The sequence below is a fragment of the Bos mutus genome, chromosome 10 (genome assembly GCF_027580195.1).
Source record: "Bos mutus isolate GX-2022 chromosome 10, NWIPB_WYAK_1.1, whole genome shotgun sequence".
NCBI classification, from domain to species: domain Eukaryota; kingdom Metazoa; phylum Chordata; class Mammalia; order Artiodactyla; family Bovidae; genus Bos; species Bos mutus.
In genome coordinates, this window is record NC_091626.1 from 17,721,754 (window position 1) to 17,749,252 (window position 27,499).

Consider the following 27,499-nt stretch of genomic DNA (forward strand, 5'->3'; position numbering starts at 1 on the left):
GTTGCTTGAGGGCTTTTTGTTACCTGCCCAGCCCTTCCAGATCTTAGGACAAACCAGAGTGTGCGCACACGTGTCTGTCCGGTAGGGGAGGGGGAAGAGTGGAGGAAGAAGCAGGGCTGGAATGACCACCTGGTCCTGGGCTAGGCTGAGGACATCCATGGATATGGATGTGGCTGGACTGGGTGCAGCGCTGAGTTGCTCTCTAGTTCCACCTGTAAAGGTGGAAGCCAAGCTGAGTGGCTATTTCCCAACCCAAGAGAAAATGTAGTAGGAAGGTAGTAGTCCTTGTAGCTGCCGGGCCAGATGTAGAATGGATGGTGGACCCAGCCTGGAAGTTCAGAGAACCCAGCAGCTGTGCTTAGGGTCCAGGTAGATGAGTAAGCTAGGCCCCATGGCCGCTGGTGGCACCAGGAGTGAGGAGCAGACTGAAACCGAGTTAGCTGGGGGAAACCTGGCCCCAGAGGGCCTGGCCCTGCTTATTCAGTGTCTGTCGCCCCAGGAGAAAAACCACAAATACTTGCCCTGTGAGCTAAACCCTACAAGAATCAACTAGTTAACTTGTAAAAAATCATCCTAAATCGGAACTGGATAAACTGGTCTAGACTGATAAATAGCAAAAGGGTTTCCCAGCCAGGAATAGGATGAGAGAGCCCTCAAACGCTCTGTCCTGGCAGGCCATCCATGCAGCAAATCTCTATTCAGCCCTGGGGGGGTCTCAAAAAGCTGGGCCCCGGGCTACAAAAGCCTCTGCCGGGCTGGAAGGTAAGCCTCTGCATGTTGGGTGCCCCTCATGGGCCTGATAGAAGGCTAGGATGCCTGGAAACATGCCCCAAAGGCTGGAGGGGTTAGTAAAGTGACTTCTGGAGGCAGTATGATGTAGGCAGAATGCTCATTTGAAGGTCAGACTGAGTTCTAATCCAGACTCTCATTCACTAACTGACTGTGGTCCAGTTTCTGAGCCTTTCTTACCCTCAGCCCCCTCCCTATATAAATAAATCAGGGTACTGATGATGTCCATGAAGGATTGTGAGGGTTAACAGAACTGTGTTAAACAGTTTATCACCCAGCAGTACCTAACAAAGGCTGGTGTTCACATCTCCCCTCCCTGTGCTGATGGTAAATCCCTCCGTCTTCTCCTCCCCAAAGGCCATCAGCTTATTTCCCCAAGAACTGGTTCATGGGGGAAGGAGAGGGAGGACAAATGGAAAGAGTAACGTTGAAGCATACATATCACCATATGTAAAATAGGTAGCCAGTGGGAATTTGCTGTATACACAGGGACTTCCCAGGTGGCACCGTTGGTAAAGAATCTGCCTACCAGTGTGGGAGATGCAAGAGACACGTGTTTAATCCCTGGGTCAAGAAGATCCTCTGGAATAGGAAATGGCAGCCTACTCCAGTATTTGTGCCTGGAAAATTCCATGCACAGAGGAGCCTGGTGGGCTGCAGTCCGTGGGGTCACAAAGAGCTTGGACGTGATTGAGCACTCAAGGGGTGGCAGGGAGCTCAAAGCCCATGCTCTGTAACAAGAGGGGTGGGGCGGGTGGGAGGTGGGAGGGAGGTTCAAGAGGAAGGGGACAGATGTATCCCTATGGCTGATTCATATTGATGTATGGAAGAAACGAACACAATATTATAAAGCAATTATCATGCAATTAAAAATAAATTTTTTAAAAAAGAACTGAGCTCAAAGTATGGTTTTTAACATTGAAGAATCTGAAGTTTGAGCTTTAAATGCTAGCCCCCTTCCTTAGCTAAGTGACCTTGAGCCAGTCCTGCAATCTTGGCTTGGTTTGAAATGTCAGGATTCCTTGGTGGTGGCTCAGGTCCCCCTGCCCTGACCTCTCCGAGCTCTCCTTGGTAGCACAGAGACTCCAGAAGCAGAGTCTGCTCCCACATTGCATGATCAGTGTTCTTTGGACCTGTGTCTAAGCCAGCCTCATGCATCAGGGAGCATCACTCACTCAGTCCCTACTCACACATGGAACCTAGAATCAGGCCGTGAGGTAATGCCGAGAGTATGTGGACTGTATAAATTAATATGCTGATCTGCTCCACAGTGAGGTTCTTTCAGCTCTGATTTCTCCTTTTATGGCGTCTTTAGAGAAAGGAAGGGAGATTAGGAGGCACGTGCCTTCGGCTCAAAAGAACTAGAGTTCAGCTTTTTGTTTTTGAGCAAGTTCTGTTATTTGGGTTTGCTGAATCGGTGACGGAAAACTGAGATTATTAGAAGGAAAAGGCTCTCATAAACCTCATAACCAGCCTCTTGCAGGAACAGACTCTTAGTGGGAGGTAAGAGAAGAGGGAATTAAGATCAAATGGAAAAGTCCCTCTAACTTGAACCACCAGCGTAGGCCTAGCGAAGATGACAGGCTCCAATTTGGGATGACCAGAGCTGAGATCAAGGTCCGGGTTCTGGAGCTACCTGTCTACCCTAGGGGTCACCTTTGTTCCTACAGGAAGGGAGCTACAGGCACGCCTGTGTGGCTGGCGTTTATAGGATAAGTTCCTTGCAAGGCAGTTACCCTGTGTCGCTGCAGCAGCTGGCCTTCTCTGTGCCTTGCTTTCTCCCGGGCCATCTTGTCCTGACCTCGTCCCAGATCGCTTTTGTCAGCCTTGTTTTCGGCGCTTGAGATATCACTGCTTCTGTGCATTGTGCTCTGCTCTTCATAGCATTTTAGCTTTCCTAGTGTGTTTTGTCTCCTTAAACGTTTTCAGTGTTCTATGCAGTTTCTCGCTTTTTTTCTTTTCTTCTTCCTTTTTCCTTTTTGAGGGGGAGGGGGTCTCTGCTGCCTACCTAAACCCTTCCTTCTGCCTGGGCCTCCTTTACATTTCTTTATTTTTTAACCCAGAAAACCTTCCATTCATCCTTCAAAAGCCAGATTGAGTTTCATCAGTCTTAGGAAATCTTCCTTGGCCTTCACAGCTATTTTATTATTTTACCCCTGGGTTACATCTGTGCTTAGCACACATGTCCTGTTAAACTGATCACAGTATATTTTTATATATTTAAGTGCCTTGTCCATACCTAAAAATGTAACCTCATTGAAAACAACTGCACTGTGCTAAGTCACTTCAGTCATGCCCAACTCTTTGCGACCCCCTGGTCTGTAGCCTCTGTCCATGGGATTATCCAGACAAGAATACTGGAGTGGTTGCCATTTCATCTTCCAGGGGATCTTCCTGATCCAGGGATTCAACCCACATCTCTTTACATCTACTGCATTGGCTGGAGGGTTCATTACTACTAGTGCCATGGAAATAAGAGCCATATATTATTTATCATCACATAAGCATAAGGTACAGTGTTTAAGAGATGGATTGCTTAGATGAAAACCCCAGCACTAGCGTTTGCAAGCTTGTAACTTGAGGCAAGTTCTTAACTTCTCTGTGCCTCAACTTCCTAATTTATAAAATGTGAATAATTAAAGAGCCCACCTCCTAGAATGCTGTTAAATGACAAAGATGTATAAAGCAGGTACTCAGTAGTTGGGGGCTGATCTGCTTTGTACTGTGAATCTTGACCAGGCTGTGTTTGCAGAGGAAGGACACCATGACCTGCCTGCTAAGATTCATGGTTGGTTTGGCCCTTTGCTAGGATGGATCTTGTATCCCCACTTCATAGATCAGGAACCTAACGCTCCTAGAGGTTGAGGAACATCTGGAAGGTCACTTTGAAGTTCCAGATATAGAAGAAGTCCTGGAACTGTGAGGACCAGAGAGTCTAAAATGTCGCCACCCTGAAGGTGAAAGGTTCTGGCCTCTCAAAACAAATCCTCAAGGGAGTAAGTGAGAGGAACCAGGACGTGTGGCTCTTTCCATGCAACACCAAAGCTTGCTGTGCCATCTGCCTTCTGGAAGCCCTTGGCTGTGGCTCCCTCCCACCATCCTACCTTGCAGGCTTTCCTTTGTAGGAGAGGCAGCTGGTGTTTGGGCTTGAATGAGCCTCCAGAGACTCTTCCATAAGCTTTCCAAGGAGATTCACTCCTGAAAATGGAACAGGAAGGCCTAACACCACGCTCAGGGTTTCTAAGGTGGGTATCCCGATCATAGCCTCAGCATTTCTTTGGAGTGGGTCTCATTCTCTCCTGTTTGTTTTCTTTTCTCTTTTCTTCTCTTTCCTTTTTTTCTCTTCTTTTATTCTATCCTCTCTTCTTTTCCCTCCCCTTCCCTCCTTTCTATTTACTTCAACTTATGGGAATTTTATTCCATTTCTTTTCAAATAATGACCTAGTACCTTAATTTTTTCTAAAATTAGCATGTGTCCAATGTGAAGAATTCAAACAATCCAGATGAAAGCTAGAAAGAAAGTAAAAAAAAAATCACTCCAGATTCCACCACTGAGAATTAATTTGTGTTAACAGTAGGTGAACATTTTTCCAGGCATCTTTAATGCATCTCTCTCTCTCACTCACACACACACACACACACACACACACACACACACACACACACACACAGAAGGATAGATGAGTGGGTTGGTTGATGGATGTCCTGATAGAGAAAACAACAGATCAAGTGACTGAAATGCTTTTTATAAAAACGGAGCAGTAAATGCTATAGCAACATATAGTAAATTCCATTTTCTTCCTGGAGTTTAAAAATAACACAGCTGATGAGGTTTTACAGCATGGGGAGCTGAAAGGGAGAGGCCATTTGTGTTAGAGACTGTTGTAGGAAGTGTGAACTATCCGCGGTATAAATGGTCAATCTAGTAAAGAAGTAGGGGTGTATGTGCTCTCAGGTCTGTGGTCCTTTCCTTGCAGGCACTCTGTCAACCCCTGGAAACAAAAGAGGTGCGGCCTTAGCATCTGTATCTCTCCCTTCTCAGACCTCCCACTGAATTGCCCTCCATACAATTAGGGTTAGGGTTAGGGTTACATACCTACATACCATTGTAGGTTACATACAATGAAACATATTCCACTTTCTAGACTCCCTCACCTGGCTCCCTGTGTCCCCTTCTGCCCCTGCCCTGAGGTGCTGGCAGGGACAGACCCTGAAGGGCTGCAGAGCCGCCCCTGGGTGCCCTATGGTGGTAACCCTTCTGGCTGACTCCAACATACCCATCCCTACTTTTAGGACAGAATTGCTGTGCCAGGCATCTATGTTGGAGGGAGCCCAGCCTCAGTTGTAAGCAACGCCAAAGAGGCCTTCCCCACCCCACATCACAGATAGGGGCCCAGCACACCAACTAGATGCCCCTTTCCTCATGGTGAACTCAGCTCCTGGGATCTTTGATGTCAGACCCACCTAGACCCTCAGAGAAAGTCAAGTGCTGAGTCTCAGAAGGTGTTTGCCATCCCCATTTGTTTGAGGCTCTCTGCTATCTTCCTTTCTCTGCCCAGTTCTGCCCACAAAAGGGTCTTCAGAGAAACAGCCTTTGCCACACCCCCAAAAAGTTCCATTTCATCCATGCGCCAGAGCCTGTGTTCATCAGCACTGGGAGGGAAGATGATTTCTTTTCTTGACAGAGCCTACCCTTCAATGACCTGCCTTGCCCACTCTACAAGCTTCCTAGGGGTACTATAACAAAAGATCATAGACGTGATAGCTTGAAACAAGAGGAATTTATTCTCTTGTGAATTCAGAGGGCAGAGTCTGAAACCAAGGTGTGGATAGCATTGACTCCTTCCGGGGGTCCCATGCCTCTCTCCTGCCTTGATGACTGCTGATAATCCACGGCTCTCCTACCCCGCATCCCTCGACCGCTGCCTCTTTCTTCACGTGGTGCCTTTCTGTGTGTGTCTGTGACTTTGGTCTACCTCCACCACTCTCATAGGAACACCTGCCTTTGGATTGGTTGTTATTGAATTGCTAAGTTGTATCCGACTCTTCTGTGACTTCATGGACTGTAGCCCTCCAGGCTCCTCTGTCCATGGGATTTCCCAGGCAAGAATACTGGAGTGGATTGCCATTTCCTTCTCCAGATTTAGGGTTACCCTAAATCCAAGATGGTCTCATTTCAGGATCCTTCATCTGCAACGACCCTTTTGACAAATAAAATCACATTCAAAGTTCCAGGGTTCAGGTTTGGATCTATTTGGGAGGAGGTCACTTTCTACTACTGAACCCTCTACTCCCTCCTGATTCTCAAGATGCATTGACTGGGACTTCCCTGGTGGTCCAGAGGTTAAGAAATCGCCTGCTAATGCAGGGGACACATGTTTGATCCCTGGTCGGAGAGGATTCCACATGCCACAGGGCAGCCAGGCCCAAGCGCCACTACTGAGCCCGAGCTACACAAGAGAAGCCATGGCAACGAGAAGCCTGCACACCACAAGAGTAGCCCACCCCCCTCCCCAATAGAAAGTCTTTTTTCTCTCTGCAGCTAGAGAAAGCCAACGTACAGCAACAAAGACCCAGTGCAGCCGTAAACAGATACAGAGATAGATAAAAATGTAAAAAAAAGAGAAGTGTTGATTGCCTCTCCAAACATATATGAGCTGCCTCTCCAGCACACTAGCTGGGTGTCTGCTCAAAAAAACCTCACGTCCTTTATCCTTCGTGCCCTCCTTGACACTTAGCACTGTGCTATAGGCTTATCTTTAGTTTCTTGCTGGACGTGTTAATTTAGGGAAAATAGTAAATGGTGCAAAAGTTTCTCTGGGCTTAGGGTAGAGGCATTATTTTCACACTCAAGGGGGAAAAAAAAAGACATGGAAATACTGAGTTTTACTGCAAGCATTCAAAACGATTTCTCATGCTTGCCTCTGTGGATTCTGTGTTCATATGTACAAGATCAGCCAAACAAATTGACCTCGCTCACTAGAATCTTCAGGGCCATGGGAAGGATTTGAAAATAGTGTAGTATTGACGTCTGTTTCTCAGGTCTAACCAGTGAGAGCTGCCCAGGTGGGAGATGCCCTTTAGGTGTGATGGCAAGAAAGTGAGCCAAGAATTCTGAGTATGTACGAAGTCCTGAGGGAAACGTGTGGAAAGAGGGGTGCAGACTTCACGAGGTAAAATATTCTAGGGGGAGAGCATGAGGCTTAAAATCCAAAGGAAAACTGCTGCCAAGTTTCTTCATCTTTATCCTTGACCTTCCTTAGTCTAGACGGGGTCTGTGACATTGGCTCTAAATAGAGATGTGATTTCTCCTTTCTGTAAGGTACATTTTTGTTCTGTTTCACTGTGTGTGTGTGTGTGTGTAGGTAGGGTGAATGAGGGACTGACTTTGAGTAGGGAGAAGTTGTAGCCTAGTGGTCTGTCAATAAGAAGGGTATTTTACATGTCAGCACCTTCAGGCGGTGGAGGATGGGAAGCTAAAACACAGAGCCAAAGGTAACTGAGTAGCCTGTAGTGGGAGAGCTGAATTCTTTGATGGACCCCTTTCTTCAAACAGGAGAGCTAGTGCTGCCTGATGGCAGATTTTTTTTTTCTTCTCTTAATCTAGATTTGGTGATAAATCACACATAAGAAATCTGGAAGGAGGCAGGTTGTGGGCTTGCTAATTTAGAAACTCCACAGCATCAGTCCCTGGGATGGTTTCTCTGAGTTTCTAGTGACTTTTCCTCATTCACAGGATGATTGCCACAGCTCCCAGCATCAGCTTCAACACATAGATGTCTGGGTCACATGGAAGGGAAGATATTTTCTGCACACTGTTCTCTCTTTTTGCTAGACAAGAACATCTTTCTGAGATGTCTCCAAAGTGAAAGTGAAAGTTGCTCAGCTGTGTCTGACTCTTTGCGACCCCATGGACTGTACAGTCTGTGGAATTCTCCAGGCCAGAATACTGGAGTGGGTAGTCTTTCCCTCTCCAGAAGATCTTCCTAACCCAGGGATTGAACCCAAGTCTCCCGCATTGCGGCGGGGGTTCTTTACCAGCTGAGCCACAAGGGAAGCCCGAGATATCTTTAAGGAATTTCCATTACAATCCTTTGACCCTTTTGGCTCAACAGGTAAAAAATCTGCCTGCCGTGCAGGAAACAAAGGAGATGCGGGTTTGATCCCTGAATCAGGAAGATCCCCTGGAAGAGGAAATGGCAGCCCACTCCAGTATTCTTGCCTGGAAAATCCCATGGACAGAGGAGCCTGGCAGGCTACAGTCCATGGGGTTGCAAAGAGTCAGACGTGACTGAGCATGAGCATAATCGTGTTCTCTCTTTTTGCTAAAGAAGAACATCTTTCTGAAATGTCTCCAAGGAGTTTCCATTACCATCCATCGGCCCAAAATAGATAAACATGGTTTATTTTTATTTTTAACATCGAAACAGTCCTAAACTTACAGAAAAGTTGCAAGTCCTGTACCCAGAATTATTTTTTCCCTGAACTTTTTGAGTACATTGCCAGCGGGGTGCACCATCACCCCTGCATGCTGTATTGCCTATAAACAGAGACGTTCTCACACATAATCACAAGTCCATCAAAATCAGCAAATTAATATTGGTATGTTACTACCGTCCAACATCGTTCACATTTCATCAATTGTCCCAAGAATGTTCTCATAGTGAAAGAATCTAAGTTCAGAATCATATGTTATATTTAGTTGTTGTATCTCTTTGGTCTCCTTCAATCTGGAGAAATTTCTCAGTCTTCCCTGGACTTTCATGACCTTGACATATTTGAAGAGTGCAGGCCATTTATTACGTAGGATGGCCCTCAGTTTGGGTTTGTCTGGAGTTTCCTCAAGACTAGATTCAGGCTGTGTGTTTCCAGCAGGAAAATCACAGAAGAGGTGGTGTGTTCTTATTGTATCCTAGCAGATGGTACATCGTGTTTATTCATTCCTTTATGTGATCGTTTATTTATATCAGTATGGACACATGGATTTCTATTATATTCAATGGGTTATGATTTGTTACAGTCATTTCTTATTTTGAGGCTCATATTGTCCTAATTTGCCCATGGGGGGCCTGTCTGTCTGTGTCTTTTTTGACACGCCCTCATTATTCATATCATTAAAGCTGTGGTTTTTCCAGTTGTCAAGTATGGATGTGAGAGTTGGACCAGAAAGAAGGCTGAGTGTCAACATTATTCACGCCCCAAGCCCTGTCTCACTATCTGGCACAATAGGATGCTCCAAGCTTATATTGTATTTTTCCAATCCAAGCCCTGGAATCAGCCATTTTCCCAAGGAAACTTGGTTGGCTTAAGTGGGAAATGAAATTTAGAAGCCAAGATCTGGAAAACAGGTGTGCCTATTGCTACTAGGGCATTGCTGTTCCCAGGCCCTCAAGGTGGACAAAGCTAGGCAATATGTATGTATGTGTCAGATCAGATCAGATCAGATCAGTCACTCAGTCGTGTCCGACTCTTTGCGACCCCATGAATCACAGCACGCCAGGCCTCCCTGTCCATCACCAACTCCCGGAGTTCACTCAGACTCACATCCATCGAGTCAGTGATGCCATCCAGCCATCTCATCCTCTGTTGTCCCCTTCTCCTCCTGCCCCCAATCCCTCCCAGCATCAGAGTCTTTTCCAATGAGTCAACTCTCCGCATGAGGTGGCCAAAGTACTGGAGTTTCAGCTTTAGCATCATTCCTTCCAAAGAAATCCCAGGGCTGAACTCCTTCAGAATGGACTGGTTGGATCTCCTTGCAGTCCAAGGGACTCTCAAGAGTCTTCTCCAACACCACAGTTCAAAAGCATCAATTCTTCGGCACTCAGCCTTCTTCACAGTCCAACTCTCACATCCATACATGACCACAGAAAAACCATAGCCTTGACTAGACGAAACTTTATTGGCAAAGTAATGTCTCTGCTTTTGAATATGCTATCTAGGTTGGTCATAACTTTCTTTCCAAGGAGTAAGCGTCTTTTAATTTCATGGCTGCAGTCACCATCTGTAGTGATTTTAGAGCCCAGAAAAATAAAGTCTGACACTGTTTCCACTGTTTACCCATCTATTTCCCATGAAGTGGTGGGACCAGATGCCATGATCTTCGTTTTCTGAATGTTGAGCTTTAAGCCAACTTTTTCACTCTCCACTTTCACTTTCATCAAGAGGCTTTTGAGTTCCTCTTCACTTTCTGCCATAAGGGTGGTGTCATCTGCATAGCTGAGATTATTGATATTTCTCCCGGCAATCTTGATTCCAGCTTGTGTTTCTTCCAGTCCAGCGTTTCTCATGATGTACTCTGCATAGAAGTTAAATAAACAGGGTGAAAATATACAGCCTTGACATACTCTTTCCTATTTGGAACCAGTCTGTTGTTCCATGTCCAGTTCTGACTGTTGCTTCCTGACCTGCATACAAATTTCTCAAGAGGCAGATCAGGTGGTCTGGTATTCCCATCTCTTTCAGAATTTTCCACAGTTTATTGTGATCCACACAGTCAAAGGCTTTGGCATAGTCAATAAAGCAGAAATAGATGTTTTTCTGGAACTCTCTTGCTTCTTCTATGATCGAGCGGATGTTGGCAATTTGATCTCTGGTTCCTCTGCCTTTTCTAAAACCAGCTTGAACATCAGGAAGTTCACGGTTCATGTATTGCTGAAGCCTGGCTTGAGAATTTTGAGCATTACTTTACTAGTGTGTGAGATGAGTGCAATTGTGTGGTAGTTTGAACATTCTTTGACATTGCCTTTCTTTGGGATTGGAATGAAAACTGACCTTTTCCAGTCCTGTGGCCACTGCTGAGTTTTCCAAATGTGCTGGCATATTGAGTGCAGCACTTTCACAGCGTCATCTTTCAGGATTTGGAATAGCTCAACTGGAATTCCATCACCTCCACTAGCTTTGTTCGTAGTGATGCTTTCTAAGGCCCACTTGACTTCACATTCCAGGATGTCTGGCTCTAGGTCATGATTATCTTGGTCGTGAAGATCTTTTTTGTACAGTTCTTCTGTGTATTCTTGCCATCTCTTCTTAATATCTTCTGCTTCTGTTAGGTCCATACCATTTCTGTCCTTTATCGAGCTCATCTTTGCATGAAATGTTCCTTTGGTATCTCTGATTTTCTTGAAGAGATCCCTAGTCTTTCCCATTCTGTCGTTTTCCTCTATTTCTTTGCAGTGATCGCTGAAGAAGGCTTTCTTATCTCTTCTTGCTATTCTTTGGAACTCTGCATTCAGATGTTTATATCTTTTCTTTTCTCCTTTGCTTTTCGCTTCTCTTCTTTTCACAGCTATTTGTAAGGCCTCCCCAGACAGCCATTTTGCTTTTTTGCATTTCTTTTCTATGGGAATGGTCTTGATCCCTGTCTCCTGTACAATGTCATGAACCTCATTCCATAGTTCATCAGGCACTCTATCTATCAGATCTAGGCCCTTAAATCTATTTCTCACTTCCACTGTATAATCATAAGGGATTTGATTTAGGTCATACCTGAATGGTCTAGTGGTTTTCCCTACTTTCTTCAATTTAAGTCTGAATTTGGCAATAAGGAGTTCATGGTCTAAGCCACAGTCAGCTCCTGGTCTTGTTTTTGCTGACTGTATAGAGCTTCTGCATCCTTGGCTGCAAAGAATATAATCAATCTTATTTTGGTGTTGACCATCTCGTGATGTCCATGTATAGAGTCTTCTCTTGTGTTGTTGGAAGAGGGTATTTGTTATGACCAGTGCATTTTCCTGGCAAAACTCTATTAGTCTTTGCCCTGCTTCATTCCGTATTCCAAGGCCAAAATATATATATATATATATATATATATATATATATATATACACACACATGTATATACACACACGTACATATTTAAATCTACATTAATTTCTGTATCCATCTATATATACATTGAATATTGTGAGTTCACATTCATATCTTAAGTTTCAGTTTAACATTATAAGGTTCATTTTAATTTTCCCTTTCCATATTTGTAACTGTCTTCTCTGAGGAGGAACCCAGCTCCCATTGTTCTTTATTTAATTTTGGGCTGCTCCGGGTCTCCACTGTGGCACGTGGTTCCTCATTGCAGTGCGTGGGCCTTTCTAGCTGCGGTGTGCTGTCTTAGTTGCCACACCGCGTGTGCAATGTTAGTTCCCCAGTCAGGGATCAAACCCCCATTCCCTGCATCAGAAAGTGGTTTCTTAACCACTGGAACCCCATTATCCTTAACATATTTATTTGCTCAGACACCTTGTGTGTAATTAATTTTCCATTGCCATCATTACCCCTGCCCCAAGTAGATGTCCGCTCAGTGTCAGATCACCCTTGCACATGAATACCATCTTTCTTCCACTCGAACTCTGGCACCTTGCTCCTGTCCACCACCAGACGAACATCTTCCCTTGCTCGCCCCCCGCCATACCTTTTTTTAAGGCAAAGGTTGACTTTATCAGCATCTCTGTTTTCTCTATGTCTAAATCTACTCAGTCAAACCTTTATCTTTCTTTGACTGGTACCTTTAGTGCCTCTTCAGTGCCCCTTCCCTAAATGGGGATCCTGCTGGTCCTCCTTGTGCCTGAAGCGGGCACAGGGGTGGTTTCCTATCCATGGTGTTTATATATACCTGTGCTTCCAGGATGGTGGCCAACAGTCACAAGTAGCTTTTAAGTTTAAAGTAATTAAAATTAAATAAGATGTGAAATTTATTTTTTTAGTTTTGCCAGCTATTTTTTAAGTACTCAATAGTCACATGTGGCTAGTAATTACCATATTGGACAAAGCAGATACAGAACATTCCCATTGTCACAGAAAGTTCTATTGGACACCTCTGTTATATACTGCATAAACCCACTCTCTTTTCCTCCTAATTTGACATTGATCCTTCCCTGACTGCTTTTCCTCCTGACTTTAGTTTAGTTTTTCATTTTCATTTAATTAAAATTTTTTAATTTTTCATTTGGGATGGCCCAAATGATTAGCTGGGCCATCCACACACTTGGCAGGCCTTCACACTAACTAGCCTATCTCCATACCCACAACAACTTCACTCATCTTACCCCCGAGTACTCATTCACAGTACCCAACAGCCCATCCCTGTTGCCCCAGACCGTCCATAATATGCCATCTGCGAATGGAACAGAATATTTGAAACTGAGACTGTCTTGGAAACTCTTGGGCTTATGGTTACAGTAGTTATAAAGTGAGTAGAATCAAACTCCTGCTTGTCTGAGCTTTTGAAGAGCTTTCTTTTTAGGTGATTCCTGGGACCCTTGACTCCAGGTTGTCCCTTAAGTTTCCCAGGATCCCACCCTTGGCACAGGGCCTCCTCCTCCAAGTCATTGCTTCTCAAACTTTAATATGCAGCACAGCCACATGGAAATGTTATAAAAATGCAGACGCTTTGATTTAGGAGGTCTGGAACCCGCCCAAGAGCCTGCCTTTTAATGAGCCCCAGTGGGTGCTGATGTTACTGGTCTGAGGACCACATCAGCAGGTCCTGGATGTCCGAGATGCTGCATCCCAGAAGTGTTAACTCTATCCTCTATTTTTAATTTGTCTTCTCTTGGAACACCTGCTCATCAACTTGATATCTAGGTGAATGTTGTCTTTCAACAGCAATACCTCTAGAGTCTATACTCTGATGATCCCCCCATTCCAGAGGACAGCTCAGAGCTTTGCTTGTATTCAGAGCCAAGCAGGGCTAGAGAAGATGTAGTATCTCTGTCTTACAGTCACACCAATTTATGATGGCTGTTTTAGCCTTTAATTAAAGTTTACACTTTCCCATTCAACCTTTTGCTTCAGAGTTGGTTCCAAATGATGAACACCTGTTTCCATTAAGCTGTTCAAAGAAATGTGCTGCATGTTCCATAACCCCATGTAAATAAGGAGTCATATAAACATTTTGAGTGACAGTATCATCTTTGGAATATAAAAGATCTCCAGGGTGAGCCCCTTGAAAGGTGGGGGCAGTGCTCCTATTTGGGTAGGCAGGGTTTTACCTTTTTGTTATGAAATTTGCTTTCCTTTACCGAGCACAGCTTGTATTGCAGTCTCTGTAGCTCTCTACTCTGGATTTCAGACACACATTTACTTTTTCTGAATGGTTCTCCCTACCTGTGTGCTCAGGTCTATCCCATCCTCCAGGATCGTGCGGTGGGGAAACTGGGACAGAAAAGTCAAGCTAATCTGGGTTCAAATCCCATGTCAGTTCTTCTTAGTTGTGAGATTATAGACAAATTATTTAACTTCTCTGATTTCAGTGTTTTGATTTAAAATGAGGCTTCTCTGACATGTGGGGATAGAGTTTAACGCAGTATATACAGAGGATACAAGGCATACAGAAGTGCCCAGCCCAGAGAAACACTGAAAAATGTTTCCCTTTCTTAGTTGTTTCTCTCTCTAGTTTTTTTTTTTTTTAATTGCAGTATAGTTGATTTTTTGAGGGCTTCCCCGGTGGTGCTAGTGGTAAAGAACCTGCCTGCCAATGCAGTAGATATAAGAGACCCAGGTTCAATTTCTGGATCGGGAAGATCCCCGGAGGAGAGCAAGGCTAACCCACTGCAGTCTTCTTGCCTGGAGAACTCCATGGACAGAAAAGCCTGGTGGGCTACACACCATGGATTGCAAAGAGTCAGACACGACTCAAGCAAGTTAGCATGCACACACATATTTGAGTTACAGTGTTGTGCCGTTTTCTCTTTAGTTTTGACCCCTTTGTTGCTCAGGTCTTTGCTTCTTCATCCAATCATGCAGGTCTCTGCTATCAGGAAAGCAGTGACATGAAGCTGCTCCTTTCTCGGAATGCTATTCTATCTCCCTGCCTCCCTCCACTAACTGGCTTATTGAAGACATGGCCTCGGACTACCCTCATCACTTCCCTGTCTGCCTGGCCCTTGTCAGTAACCCCAACCCCACAGCGCATGCCCTCAGCCTGGAAATTCTGTATATTCTCTGACCTGCTCACCTCCTGAGAGACAGCATCTCCATCTTTTCTTCAGTTGATGGTACTTTCCCAGGTAAAAGTGGGCCATACCTAGCGTTGGTCAAAGATCACCGTGGTCACCGTGGTGGGACTTCCCTGGTGTTCCAGTGACTGAGACCCCACACTGCCAAGGCAGGGGGCCAGGGTTTGATCAATGGTCAGGGAACTGGACCCCACGTGCCACTAATAAAGAATTCATGTCAATCAAAGATCCTGCATGCCGCAACTTAGACCCAGTGCAGTCAAATAAATATTTTTAAAAGTATATATGATATGTGTATTAAAAAACAAAATAAAAGCACTTTAAAAAATCACAATGGTGGGAATAAGTGTGGCTGAGAGATTAATCAAAGGATCAGATTTTTGTTTTGTTTTGCTTTCCCTTGTTTTGGAGAAATGGGATGAGGCTGTGTGTGGGTACGTTTGTCTTCAAAATAGGATAGGATCCTTACTCTTAGAGGTTTTAGGGGCTTTGTAATTGAGGGGCACATGGAGTGTGGGCCCAGTCAGGGTAGCCGATAAGCGGCTGGTCTCAGGAGGGAGGTTAGAGCAGGAAGGAGAGACACGATATGTTTCTCCAGGAGCAGAGGTTTACAGCCCATTAATTTTAACGTAATGCAAATCGGTTTATGAAAGTGCTGACATACTGTTATTCAAAAAGCATGAGCAGCATGATAATTAAATCTCCATCTATATTTTATTCTAGCACATTTATAGTATATCCCTTCCCAGCTGGTGTGATAGATTTCCAGTCTTATAATTGTATAAACTGCAAAGTACCAAAAAGAGAAGAAAAAAAGTGAATTTGATACCAAAGCCAAGGTGGGGTGTATTAACTTGAGTTTCATTATTTGAAGCCGAATTTTGTTTTGTCCCTAAGTTTGATATTCACTCACTAAAAATATCCTGAAGTTATGATTCCCAGTATCTAACACGAGGGGATATTGGAGTCTGTTTAGTGTTTCTTTTTGGCACCTTCGCTTTGAAGCGTGTGTTCTTGGTGGGGAGCCTCGCGCCCTAGAATTCACAGTCATTCCCCGCTGAGCTGAGGAGTGGAACAGAAGCGAGTTCTCTGCTGGGAATCTGCTTTGGCGCTGCCACTAACTGGTGAAGTGACCGCTGCTCTGGGAACCAAGATGCTCTAACTTCCAGAGTAAACATTTTGTTACTCGATTTTTTTTCTTTTCCTTTCTTCTCTTAAAATAAAAATCTCCCAACATTGCTGTTAACACAACTCTAAGGTCGAATTTCTTCAGTTCCAAAACATTCAACTGGAAAGAACGGCCAACAAACTTGAGTTGTCTTGGACGGTTAGGAAGAAGGCAGGTGGGAGAGCTGGGGAGACGAGCTGAGACCTTGAGGAGAAGGATATATGGGAAAAGAATACTCGGTGATGAGAGTGTGCCATCCCCAGGTTTGCAGAGTCTCCTCTTTATAAGTTGCAGGCCAAGCATGTGGACATGCCTCTCACATCTTCACTGCATGAAGCCTGTTGGTAATTCTTCTAAGAAACACCTCTGGGAGGATGGATGGTTTTGTTACCTTTAAACTGAGCTGATACGGGAGGCCGCTTGGGTCCCTGTGTATAAGGAACATAATCAGACAGGTCTGTCAACAAGCGGCGGTTAGAACAGCTTTGCTTGAGCGCCAGCTGGGGTACCAATTACCTCTGTTTGGGGAGAGGCTTCCAAGGCCAGCTGTGGTCCTGGGGGATCAGGTGAGTGGCTGGGGCTCCACTGGGGAGTAGTAGAAGTCCATGTATACTCTATAGGAGGGCAGCCCTGCATCACAATGAAATGTTGTGTGGTAAATCAATCACGGGACATGAGCACTGTGAGAGGCATTAGAGAGCCACTGGCCCAAGCCTAGAGGCCCAGACTCAGCTAGTGAGGGGCAGGGCCCATGGGGCCACCTGGTGCTGAGCAGAGCTTTTGTGTTTCCCACTGTAATATCATGTATATGTATATATATATGTCATTATTGCAAAAAACATACATTCCTTAGGAAAGGTATACGTAAGTAATACAGTCACAATAGGTCTTTAAACTATATTGCTTCTGTTGATTGATTTTACTCTCTAAATACTGGTTTGTTTTTTTTCTCTCAACTTGTGGATTTCATGAGACTTCTAACCTTGTTACTCCTCCCAGCTGTCCGCTCTTAAATTCCTCCTTGTACAAAAACTAACCCTTTTATAACTTCAGAATAGTATTTAAATGCTTCTCACATGTGCTGTAGCTTTCATTATCTGGGTTGAGACAGCAAACTCTCTGCCATAGCTATTTCCAGATTCTCACCAGAGAGTGGAGATGGCATTTGCCTGGTCCTTCTTCTGGGCTGCTGATGGTTTTCTCTGCAGCCAGGTTGGCCTGCAAATGCCAGAGAAGCCAGTTTCCTTTCTCCCCGGGGCTCCCAACTTGGTCCCTGCCTTTGCTTCTATCTCCTTACTCCCTTCCAGGGGCCATATTGATTCAGAAGTCAGTTACCAAATCATGGTAACTTGCCTACGCTGGTCTGCATTTAGAAACCCACTGCTTCCTGCCACTTAGGTTTTCCACCCAGTTTGCCAGCCTTGGTTCTTTTTGAAACTTCTCAGTACATGTGTGCAGCTACCCAATAAAAACCCACTTTGAAGAATCATGATAGCCCTGTACCTCTCACATCTCCCCTCTTTGATGTCCAAAGTGTCCAAAGAAAAGATTACAATGTTCCTTTATTTTTGGCTGATTGGTGATTTAAATTAGTTGATACCTTTTGTCCTTTCTCCGCACCCCCCACCCCCCCTGCTTTTTTTTTTTTTTTTTTCCTTAAGCATTCTTTTCCAACCAGGAACATGTTGAATATTCATTTGGAAAAACAGAAACTTCCAAGACGTCACTCCTAGTGTTAGCATTTCTATTACATTCAGCCCTCAGCCAGGTTAAGGTATGATGATTGGTCCATAAGGTAAACTTCTTCTGACTGAAGACACATGACCTGAGTTTATCCAAAGCCCTGATGGTTGCCAGCCATTCTTTCTGAGAAGCAGACATGTTTCTTTCCCTTGGTGACGGCTTTGTATGGAGATAAATTACAGGATGTTTCACATAGTCATGGCCACGTAACAGAGTAGCAGACATTACTGTGTCTGCTGGGTCTGTTATGAATGGGGTTGAAAGGTACGGGTCTTTAAAAACCAGGTAAATTGGAACATACTTGAACTTTACTAAAGCTTCTAGACACCCTGGGACTTAAAAGAATTTGAGAGGATTTGCTAGTGTAGTTGTGCTCATTCCAAAGAGTATTGAGAACTCTGATGCTGGGGAAGATTGAAGGCAGGAGGAGAAGGGGACAACAGAGGATGAGATGGTTGGATGGCATCACCGACTTGATGGACATGAGTTTGAGTGAGCTCCGGGAGTTGGTGATGGACAGGGAAGCCTGGTATGCTGCAGTCCATGGGGTTGCAAAGAGCTGGACACAACTGAGCAACTGAACTGAACTGAATTGAACTGAGGGATACAAATGTTGGAGACATGGGTCCTGTCCTCAGTAGTTATGAGTTCCTAGATACCAGGAGAAAGAAATGAACACGGTATCATATGTTCTGAGATGGAAGTTTTGTTGTCATGGTTGTTTAATTACTAAGTCATATCTGACTCTTCTGTGACCCCATGAACTGCAGCCTGCCCGGCTCCTCTGTCCATGAGATTTCCCAAGCAAGACTACTGGAGTGGATTACCATTTCCATCTCCAGAGAAATCTTTCCAACCCAGAGATCAAACCTACATCTCCTGTATAATAGGTGGATTCTTCACTACTGAGCCAATGTGGAAGCCCATAATAGAAGTTTAGCAACTATTATAGCACTTTATGGCACTTCCCTGGTGGCTCAGATGTGAAGGAGTCTGCCTGCGATGCAGAAGACCCAGGTTCCATCCCTGGATCAGGAAGATCCTCCGGAGAAGGGAATGGCTACTTATTCCAGAGTTTGGGTGGGGGAGGGGTAATGGAAAGCTTAACTTTTAAGTTGGATCTTTTTTAAAAATTAAGGTATAATTGACATATACCTTTGTATTAGTTTCAGGTGTACAGCATAATGATTTGATATTTGTATATATTGCAAAATGACCACCACAGTAAGTCTAGTTAACATCTGTCACTGAATACAGTTACACATTTTTTTTCCTTGTGATGAGAACTTTTAAGTTGAATCTTGATGAAATTTTTCACATGGACACATTAGTGGAAAGGCTGTCTAAGAAGAGGGAGCTGCATGACTGAAGGTGCAGAAGCTTGAAAACTCTGGGAAATACTGTCTAGTCCTACAGGCTGAGTCAGTAGGAGATCAGGAGATGAGGCTGTAAAGGCAGCTGTGGCCAGCTTTCTAAGGACCTTGCAGGCAATAGCTCCCATTCATCCAACACCACCTCATGTACCAGACGTTTTGCTGAACACTCTCTATTTGGTGCTTCTTTGTTATCAGAGCATCTCCATCAGATCCTTCTTATATCAACAGACACATGCCGCATGAAACAGAAGCGAGGTTTCTCTATTTCCATCAGAGGATGTCACACCTAGAAGAGCAGTGAGGGGTCAGGAAAATAAAATCTTCATGGGACACAACATCTTTAGTTGGTTTGGGCCTAGTGCAATTTTTAACAATAAATAACCCAATTTAATAAAGTCTCCCATTATTATTTAGAAAGTACTTAATCTGCTTTCAAAACAATCCGTGATATGACACAGTTTTCAGTTTGCTTTTGAGAGGCAATTCAGAGCAGAGGAGAAAGAGCACCTAAATTGTGGTTTTATTTAAAATACTTCAAAGATGTTTTCAGTGTCTTTACAGGATAGGTTCTTAAATTTGAGGTTTCTGACTCAGATGGAGTTATTGCTGAGTGTCAAGGGGATCCAGGACACCCTTCAAATCACATACAAACACTTTCTCTATCAACACATACCTGTGTCAGGTCCTGTGGAGAAAGTTCATGCTTTTAGACAATTCTGAAAAGGGTCCGATAGTCCCCCAGATAATAGGAGCCACTAACGTATACATTATGTACAGAATATAATGTCCCTGCTCTGCTCTGTGCATGCTCAGTTGTGTCCAACTCTTTATGACCTCGTGGACTGTAGCCTGTCAGGCTCCTCTGTCCATGGATCCCTCAGGCAAGAATACTGAAATGGGTTGCCATTTCCTTCTATAGGGGATCTTCCCAACCCCGGGATCCAACCTGTGTCTCTTGGGTTTCCTGCATTGGCAGGCAGGTTCTTTACCACTAGGGCCACCTGGGAAGCCCACTATTTCTTCAAAGCCTGGATGACAAAATAGTGGCTTCTTTGCATTAAAGGAATGGATTTTAGACTCAGACAGACCTGAATTCAAATCCTGCCCTGACCCTTTGCTACTAGTGTGACCTCAACTTTCCTTTCCTCCCTTTTGAATATGGAAAGTTACTATGGGAGCAGATAATGAGATTCACACATGTGTAATAAAGAAAGCAGATGAGATTGCCAGGTGATTGAGGGGGAAAGGGGCTGAGGATGAAACTCTGGAGAGCATCAGGATTCAAGGGGCTCTTGAGAAAAGGGGGCCAATGAAGGAGACCAAGGAGAGGCCAGGGAGCCAGGACAGAAGTCAAAAAGGACAAGTAAGTATCTGCAGGGAGGCCTCATAGTGGCCTTAGACTGATCCACTTAGGTAAGGACTCACAAGATACTTCTCACAAGTGTAGCAGTCTCAGGAAGTTTTTGATGAACTCGTTAAAGATTCCTCTTTTATTAACGTAACATCAATTTACTGAATGCCTATTGTGTGCTAGTCAGAGCCAGTGGTGCCATGGAACTTGGTTCCTGCGGTCTCACTGAGACAGGCTGGGACCTAGGACTCTGCCGCAGCGCTGCAACGCTTGCACCTGAGCACACCTCTCTTCCAGCCACAAAATACACAAAGAAACTATTGTTGTTCAGTCGCTGAGTCGTGTTCAACTCTTGGCAACCTCATGGACTGCAGCATTCCAGGCCTCCCTGTCCTTCATCATCTCCCGGAGTTTGCTCAAATTCATGTCCATTGAGTCAAAGAAACTATATGAGACTAAAAATAACTGTGTATGTGCACAGTTGGGGCAAATTCTGGACAAAAGATGAAAAATCGACCAAAAAAGCCCAACTGCCACTTTTGAAGAGCCTGGAGCAAAAGCAGGGTACTGAGCATGCCCCCTTCACAACACCCCTCAAAGTGTGGACATAGTCCCTAAGCTGACCTCTGCCCTGACCCCTAGACACTACCCCTCACCCCACGTAAGGAACAAGGTCACTTCTGCCTCACCCAGCGAGCAAGGGAATCTGTTATTTGTTCTCACGCCCCACTGCTGCAGCAGGGGCCCCAGTAATGCCTTGCCTGAATTTCTTGTCTGGCCTCTGATCAGTTTTGGTTGATTGGGGAAGGCTAAAACCCTGGTTGGTATCATCACCATTAGAAATTTAAGGTTCTAACATGACATCTGTTCGTGCAGTTGCTAATAACTATTGGAAAAGATAACCAGACCACATATTGGTCTGTTGTGTGGCTTTGGGGGCACCCCTGGTGCCTCAGTTGGTAAAGAATCCACTCCTGGTTTGATTCCTGGGTCAGGAAGATCCCCTGGAGAAGGGATAGGCTACCACTCCAGTATTCTTGGGCTTTCCTGGTGGCTCAGCTGGTAAAGAATCTACCTGCAATGCAGGAGGCCTGAGTCAGATCCCTTGGTTAGGAAGATCCCCTGGAGAAGGGAAAGCCTACTCACTCCAGTATTCTGGCCTGGAGAATTCCATGGACTGTATTAGAGAATTCCATGGACTGTGCAGAATTCCATGAACTATACCAACAAAGGTCCGTATAGTCAAAGCTATGGTTTTTCCAGTAGTCATATATGGATGTAAGAGTTGGACCATAAAGAAAGCTGAGCACCTAAGAATTGATGCTTTTGAACTGTGGTGTTGGAAAAGACTCTTGAGAGTGCCTTGGACTGAAGGGCAATCAAACTAGTCAATCCTAAAGGAAATCAATCCTGAATATTCATTGTAGGGACTGATGCTGAGGTTGAAGCTCCAATACTTTGGCCACCTGATGTGAAGAGCCGACTCATTAGAAAAGACCCTGATGCTGGGAAAGATTGAAGGCAGGAGGAGAAGGGGACAACAGAGGATGAGATGGTTGGGTGCATCACTGACTTAATGGACATGAGTTTGAGCAAGCTCCAGGAGTTGGCTCAGCTGGTAGAGAATTCACCTGCAATGTGGGAGACCTGGGTTTGATCCCTGGGTTGGGAAGATCCTCTGGAGAAGGGAAGGGCTACCCACTCCAGTATTCTGGCCTGGAGAATTTCATGGACTGGATAGCCCGTGGAGTCGCAAAGAGTCAGACATGACTGAGTAACTGAGCTGAACTGATGAACTGTGTGGCTCTGGGCTGGCTACATGATCTCTCCAAGTCTAAGGGATGGAGACTAGATTATCTCTCAAGTTTCCCCAGGCTATGGCGAATCCTGCATCCCTAGTCTATGGTGAATTCTCCCATCTTGATGGGGCGAGAGGTAGAGATCAATGAATGCCTTTCACATACAGAACTCTGGATATACCCAGAGCACTTCATCGTGTAGGGTGTCCTTCTATCCTTCTGTCAACTTCATGGCCCTCTTGTTCTTCTTTGCATCTCCTGTACCTGCATGGTGCCTCTGCCCATGTTTGGTGAATGGATAAATCTTTTGCAGGTGAGGAGCTTTTCCTAGCAGGGAATCATGTTGTCTTAATACAAAACCTGTACAGATGTTTATAAAACAAAAATAATGTCTCTGAACACCAACTGTGAGATAGAGCTTGTGCATGACCTTGTTGGGGGCAAGAGTCTTCTTTATGAAGATTTCAGTGCACTGTGGATCAAATGGTGTTTCAAATGAAGGTTTTCCTGGAGCAAAACCACAAGCACTAAAAGAGTGATAGAAACTCCTAACTGCATAAGGTGAGGGTTAATCCTGGCTGCCTTACACCCAACTCACCAAGGAGCTCTTCTTTGTTTGAAATTGCCTTCCAAACCTGATGACTTTCTGAGCAAGACATTCTTCTCTCCAACTGGTTTGAAATTTGCCTGTTTTGTATGTGTGTGTGTATACATGCACACCTAGGCATGTGTGCATACTCAAAACAGAAGCCCTAAATAGATGTCTCTACCTTCCCAGAGGCTTACTTTTTGGTTTTGTGGCAAGCATGGACAGGTTGTTTGTTCACTGGTGTCCTAAGAGGAGAGGAGGGATCATCAGGTGAAAGGGACGGTCCTGCCTGGTGGGCAGCCAGGGGTGGAAAGGAAGGTGCTGGTCAAGCTGGGAACATGCTCTTGGGCAGCCAGGCCTGGACCTCGGGGAGCTGAGTTAGTGGACAGTAGCGCCCAGGGAGGGTGCTGCTGCACGACTGGGTTTCCATCAGCAGGGCCCAGTGGCAAGTAGTAAGGAGTGACGTAGCGTTGTCTTCGTGTGTCAAAAATGGAGCCTTAGCCTTTCCCAAGTTGTCTAAGTTAGATTCTTCCCCTTAGTTACAATTCATTTCTTTTAAAAAAATTTTTAATTTAAATATAATTGCTTTACAATATTGTGTCAGTTTCCGCTGTACAACATCGTAAATCAGTTATGTGTGCTGCCCGCTAAGCCATTTCAGTCGTGTCCGATTCTTTTCCACCCCATGGACTGTTGCCTGCTAGGCGCCTCTGTCCATGGGATTCTCCAGGCAAGAATCCTGGAGTGGGTTGCCATTTCCTCCTCTAGGGGATTTTTCTGACCCAGGGATTGAACCCACGTCTCTTACGTCTCCTGCATTGGCAGGCGGGTTCTTTACCACTAGTGCCACCTGGGACTCAGCTTGCTGCTGCTGCTGCAAAGTCGCTTCAGTCGTGTCTGACTCTGTGCGACGCCAGAGACGGCAGCCCACCAGGCTCCACCGTCCCTGGGATTCTCCAGGCAAGAACACTGGAGTGGGTTGCCATTTTCTTCTCCAACGCATGAAAGGGAAAAGTGAAAGTGAAGTCGCTCAGTCGTGTCCGACTCCTAGCAACCCCATGGACTTCAGCCCACCAGGCTCCTCTGTCCATGGGATTTTCCAGGCAAGAGTTCTGGAGTGAGGTGCCATTGCCTTCCCCCAGTTCCTTCTCTAGAGTATTCTATTTAGATTCTTCCAATGAGATTGATGACTAGTCTCTGAAGATAGGTTCTTCTGGGGCCCAAAGACCTTCCACAAGCACCCAGACCAAAGTGACCCTGCAGTCACTCTCTGCCTGGTCCTGGTACTGCCTCTCTCCATCACACTCAACAATCCAAAAAGGAGTTGGGGAAACTGTTTGCTTATTTATTTAGTGTCTGTCACCCCAGCCCCCAACAACAGAATGTAAGTTGGTGAGAGTGGAGACCTAGCAGTCTTAATTCCTGCCACGTCTCCAGAGCCTAGAAAAAGGACTTGGTGCATAGTAGGTGTTTAATGAAAATGTGATGAATAAATGAACAGAAAGCAGGGGAAAGGAAAAAAAAGGAAGGGAGGAAAGTGAGAGAGGAATGGAAGGGGATAAAGGATGGAGGGGTATAAAGGGAGGAAACGTCAGCAAGGATATGGACTCTTCTTGTATACTTTTATTAATTTTTATTGGAGTATTGTTGCTGTACAGTGTTGTGTTGGTTTCTACTGTTAGCAAGGTGAATGTACATGTACCTATATCCCCTCTGTTTTGGATTTCTTTCCCGTTGAGGCCGCCATAGATAACTCTTCTTGTCTCAAGCAAGCTCTGGTGGAGGGGCCTCAAGAAGGGTCCCTTGCTCCCTGAGTGCAGCTCCCCTCCCCTCTTGGAGCTCACAGAACTGTCTTAAGTCAGATAGGAGTCTGCCATGGCTACTTCAGCACTGAGGGGGCCTGGAAAGCTCTCACAGGTCCTGCGTTATGGGGAGTTTTGTTCCTAGGACATTAGCAGCTCCATGCACCCAAAGATACCACATGACAGGGCCTAGGGAGGCAGTCAGGTCTAGCCTGGGGAAGAGTAGAAGGAGACAGGGGCTGCCCACCTCAGCCTCTGCTTCTCCCCGTCTCGCATGTATAGAAAGAGATTTTCCTTGTACAGTTGGGATAAGGGGGGAACATCCATGTCTGTGCTCCCAGCTCCCAGGTCCCCAAGACCAGAACTGCCCCATCTGTGTTCTGCAGCATCTGGGCCAAGGACCACTCCTTCCCAAAGTCTCCTGTGCATTACTGAGGAGCATGTCCCCTCCTCTTGCCTTCTCACCTCCCACCTGAGCTGCTCACGGGGACAGACGGTGTGCAGTGGCACATCTATGCTGGCACAGGGACCCTATTGCCGTCCCTGAAATGGCTCGGCTAGGAGGCGTACGTTGCTTTGGCTACTGCTTTTGGCCCCAGTGGGAGCTGACACCCTATCCCATGTGAATTTCAGCAGGTCCACTTGGTGGGACTCCGTGTGGGCTCGCTTCTCCCAGAGGGCGTGGGCTGTACTGCCAGGAGCGGCAAGGGCCACTGCCAGGCTTTGAGAAAGTATTTGAGGCATGGAGGCCACGCAGGGCCCCACGCCCTTGCTCCCTCTCCCCTCCTGGCTCTCCGACCTGCAGTTTTAATATGGGCGGGGGCTGGATTAAGTGTCTTGGCAGAACCCAGCAACCCGAGTCCTTTCTGGCGGAGGATGGGGAGTGCGCCTTGGGCTCACATTCCAGATGCAAGGACGGAGATTTGGGAAGGATAAAGGAAAGAGAGTGAGAAAATTAAATGTGGCGAGAAATGGATTTTCCCTTTCTGCCGTCTGAAAATAATTGAGTTATGTTAGTTTGTAAAATAATCTGTTTTGAGGTTTTTCCTGGTCCCCATCATACTACCAGTTGCTGTACTGATTTGAAGAGGGAGGGAAAAAAGCATTCACTTTGGCCCTGTGCTGCGATTCCTACCAAATACCTCAAACTTGGGCTATATTCTAAGAGGGGGTTTCATTGTCTGTTAACACCGTGAAAATGAGAACCTGGACTTTTAGGGGAGAGGTGGCTGAATCCCCGTTGTCAGGTCCCAGCTGGCTCCTCCCACTCATCCAGACAAGTGCCCACAGCACGGCCTTCTCCCTGGCCTTTCCCTTCTCTGGGCTTTGGAGGGCTTAGTCACATGTGGCTGGAGATCCTCACCTCGGGATGTCCTGGTGGAGGATCCCTCCCTTCCTTCCCAGTTGTTCCTGGAATTCTGCTCCCTGTGTCTCTTGGTGGTGGCTTAATGGTGCGTTCTCACATCAGGGTTCCCCTAACAGTAAAACTGCTTTATTATCAGTCCAGGGAATATTTAGTGACTGTTAGTTACTGTACTTTCATCATGGAGGGTGATCAGGTGGGACTTCAGGCATATGTCCAGCCAAAACCCGGTTGGATAGGTATCCATCTATTAATAGAAGCAGCCTGACCGGGTAACAGACAGGAATAGGCAGGGCTTTAAAGAGCTTCAACTCTGGGGCCAGACTTCATAAATTCATATCCTGCCTTAGCCACTAATCAGTGAGATGGTTTTGGGCAAAGACATAACTTCACTGTGCCTCAGTTTCTTAGCTGTGTAGTGTTGCGTGCTCAGTTGCATCTGACTCTTTGTGACCCCATGGACTGTAGCCCTCTAGGCTCCTCGGTCCATGGGATTTTCCAGGCAAGAATACTGGAGCGGGTTGCCCTTTCCTATGCCAGGGGATCTTCCCAACTCAAGGATCAAACCCACGTCTCCTGTGTCTCCTGCCTTACAGTTGGATTCTTTACCACTGCCCCAGCTCTCCAGCTATGAAATGGATGCAAAAATAGTATTTACTTCTGGTCTCTGTGAGGATTCAATGAAGTAATGAGCATAAAGTACTGAGAACAGTGCCTGCTACTGCTCAAGTAATATTACTTAGCGTCAATGCCATGGTCTTCATCGTCTTTACATACTATCTAGTGGCCTGATTCTCTGAACCTTGGCTTCCTTATATGTAAAATGGCTATCATACTAATAGGACTGTCAAGAAGAAGAGAGAATGTATGTGAAGACATTAGCCTGGGGCTTGACATCTACTGGAAGCTTGGCAAAAATGAGTTTCCTTGTCCCTCTGCTATGCCGTCTGCCTCTGCATAGCCTGTCAGCTACTTGGACGGAAGGATCCATTTTATTATAGCGTGGTTGGCTGTATGGCAAATGTAGTCCTTGTCAGTTGTTTTATTATGGTGCAAGTTAACATAATCTTCAAAAAGCTCCTTTTCTCATCCTCCAATTCTCTCCTTTGCCTCTTCTCTTCTGCTGTGTATCAATCAGGCAATGAGTCTTGAGGGCCTTTCCATGTCCAGGACAGTGGACAGAGACCCAAAGCTCAGTGAAGACGTGGAAGAACCTTCTCCTTGAATATTGGACTCAACATGCCTAATACTCTTTCCTGACCCCATTGTATCATTCATATCGCAATTCTCCCATTCATCTTGAGTTACCTTTGATTCTTCCTCTATTGTTACAGTACCTTCCATTCAGTAAAGGCCTATCTTATAATCACCATAGTAGGTGCCTTTATTTTGTCATCTCATTGATTTTCACATTAACCTTGGGAGGAAAGAATATAATCATCCCGTTTTATAGATGAACCAACTGATGTTTAGGGAGCTTAAGAATCTGCTGCTGCTGCTGCTGCTGCTGCTAAGTCATGTCAGTCGTGTCCGACTCTGTGCGACCCCATAGATGGCAACCCACCAG

The 27,499-nt window shown here is 45.4% G+C and overlaps 1 protein-coding gene across 1 annotated transcript in view; it reads left to right on the forward strand.

Moving 5' to 3' along the window:
- Positions 1-391: 391 nt before the first annotated feature.
- The window catches only part of THSD4 (thrombospondin type 1 domain containing 4), a 447,625-nt gene continuing 420,517 nt past the window's right edge, over positions 392-27,499 (forward strand). The window contains exons 1-2 of the mRNA XM_070378485.1: positions 392-524; positions 688-762. Coding sequence (XP_070234586.1) covers positions 392-524; positions 688-762 — 208 coding nt within the window. The remainder of the gene's footprint in view (positions 525-687; positions 763-27,499) is intronic.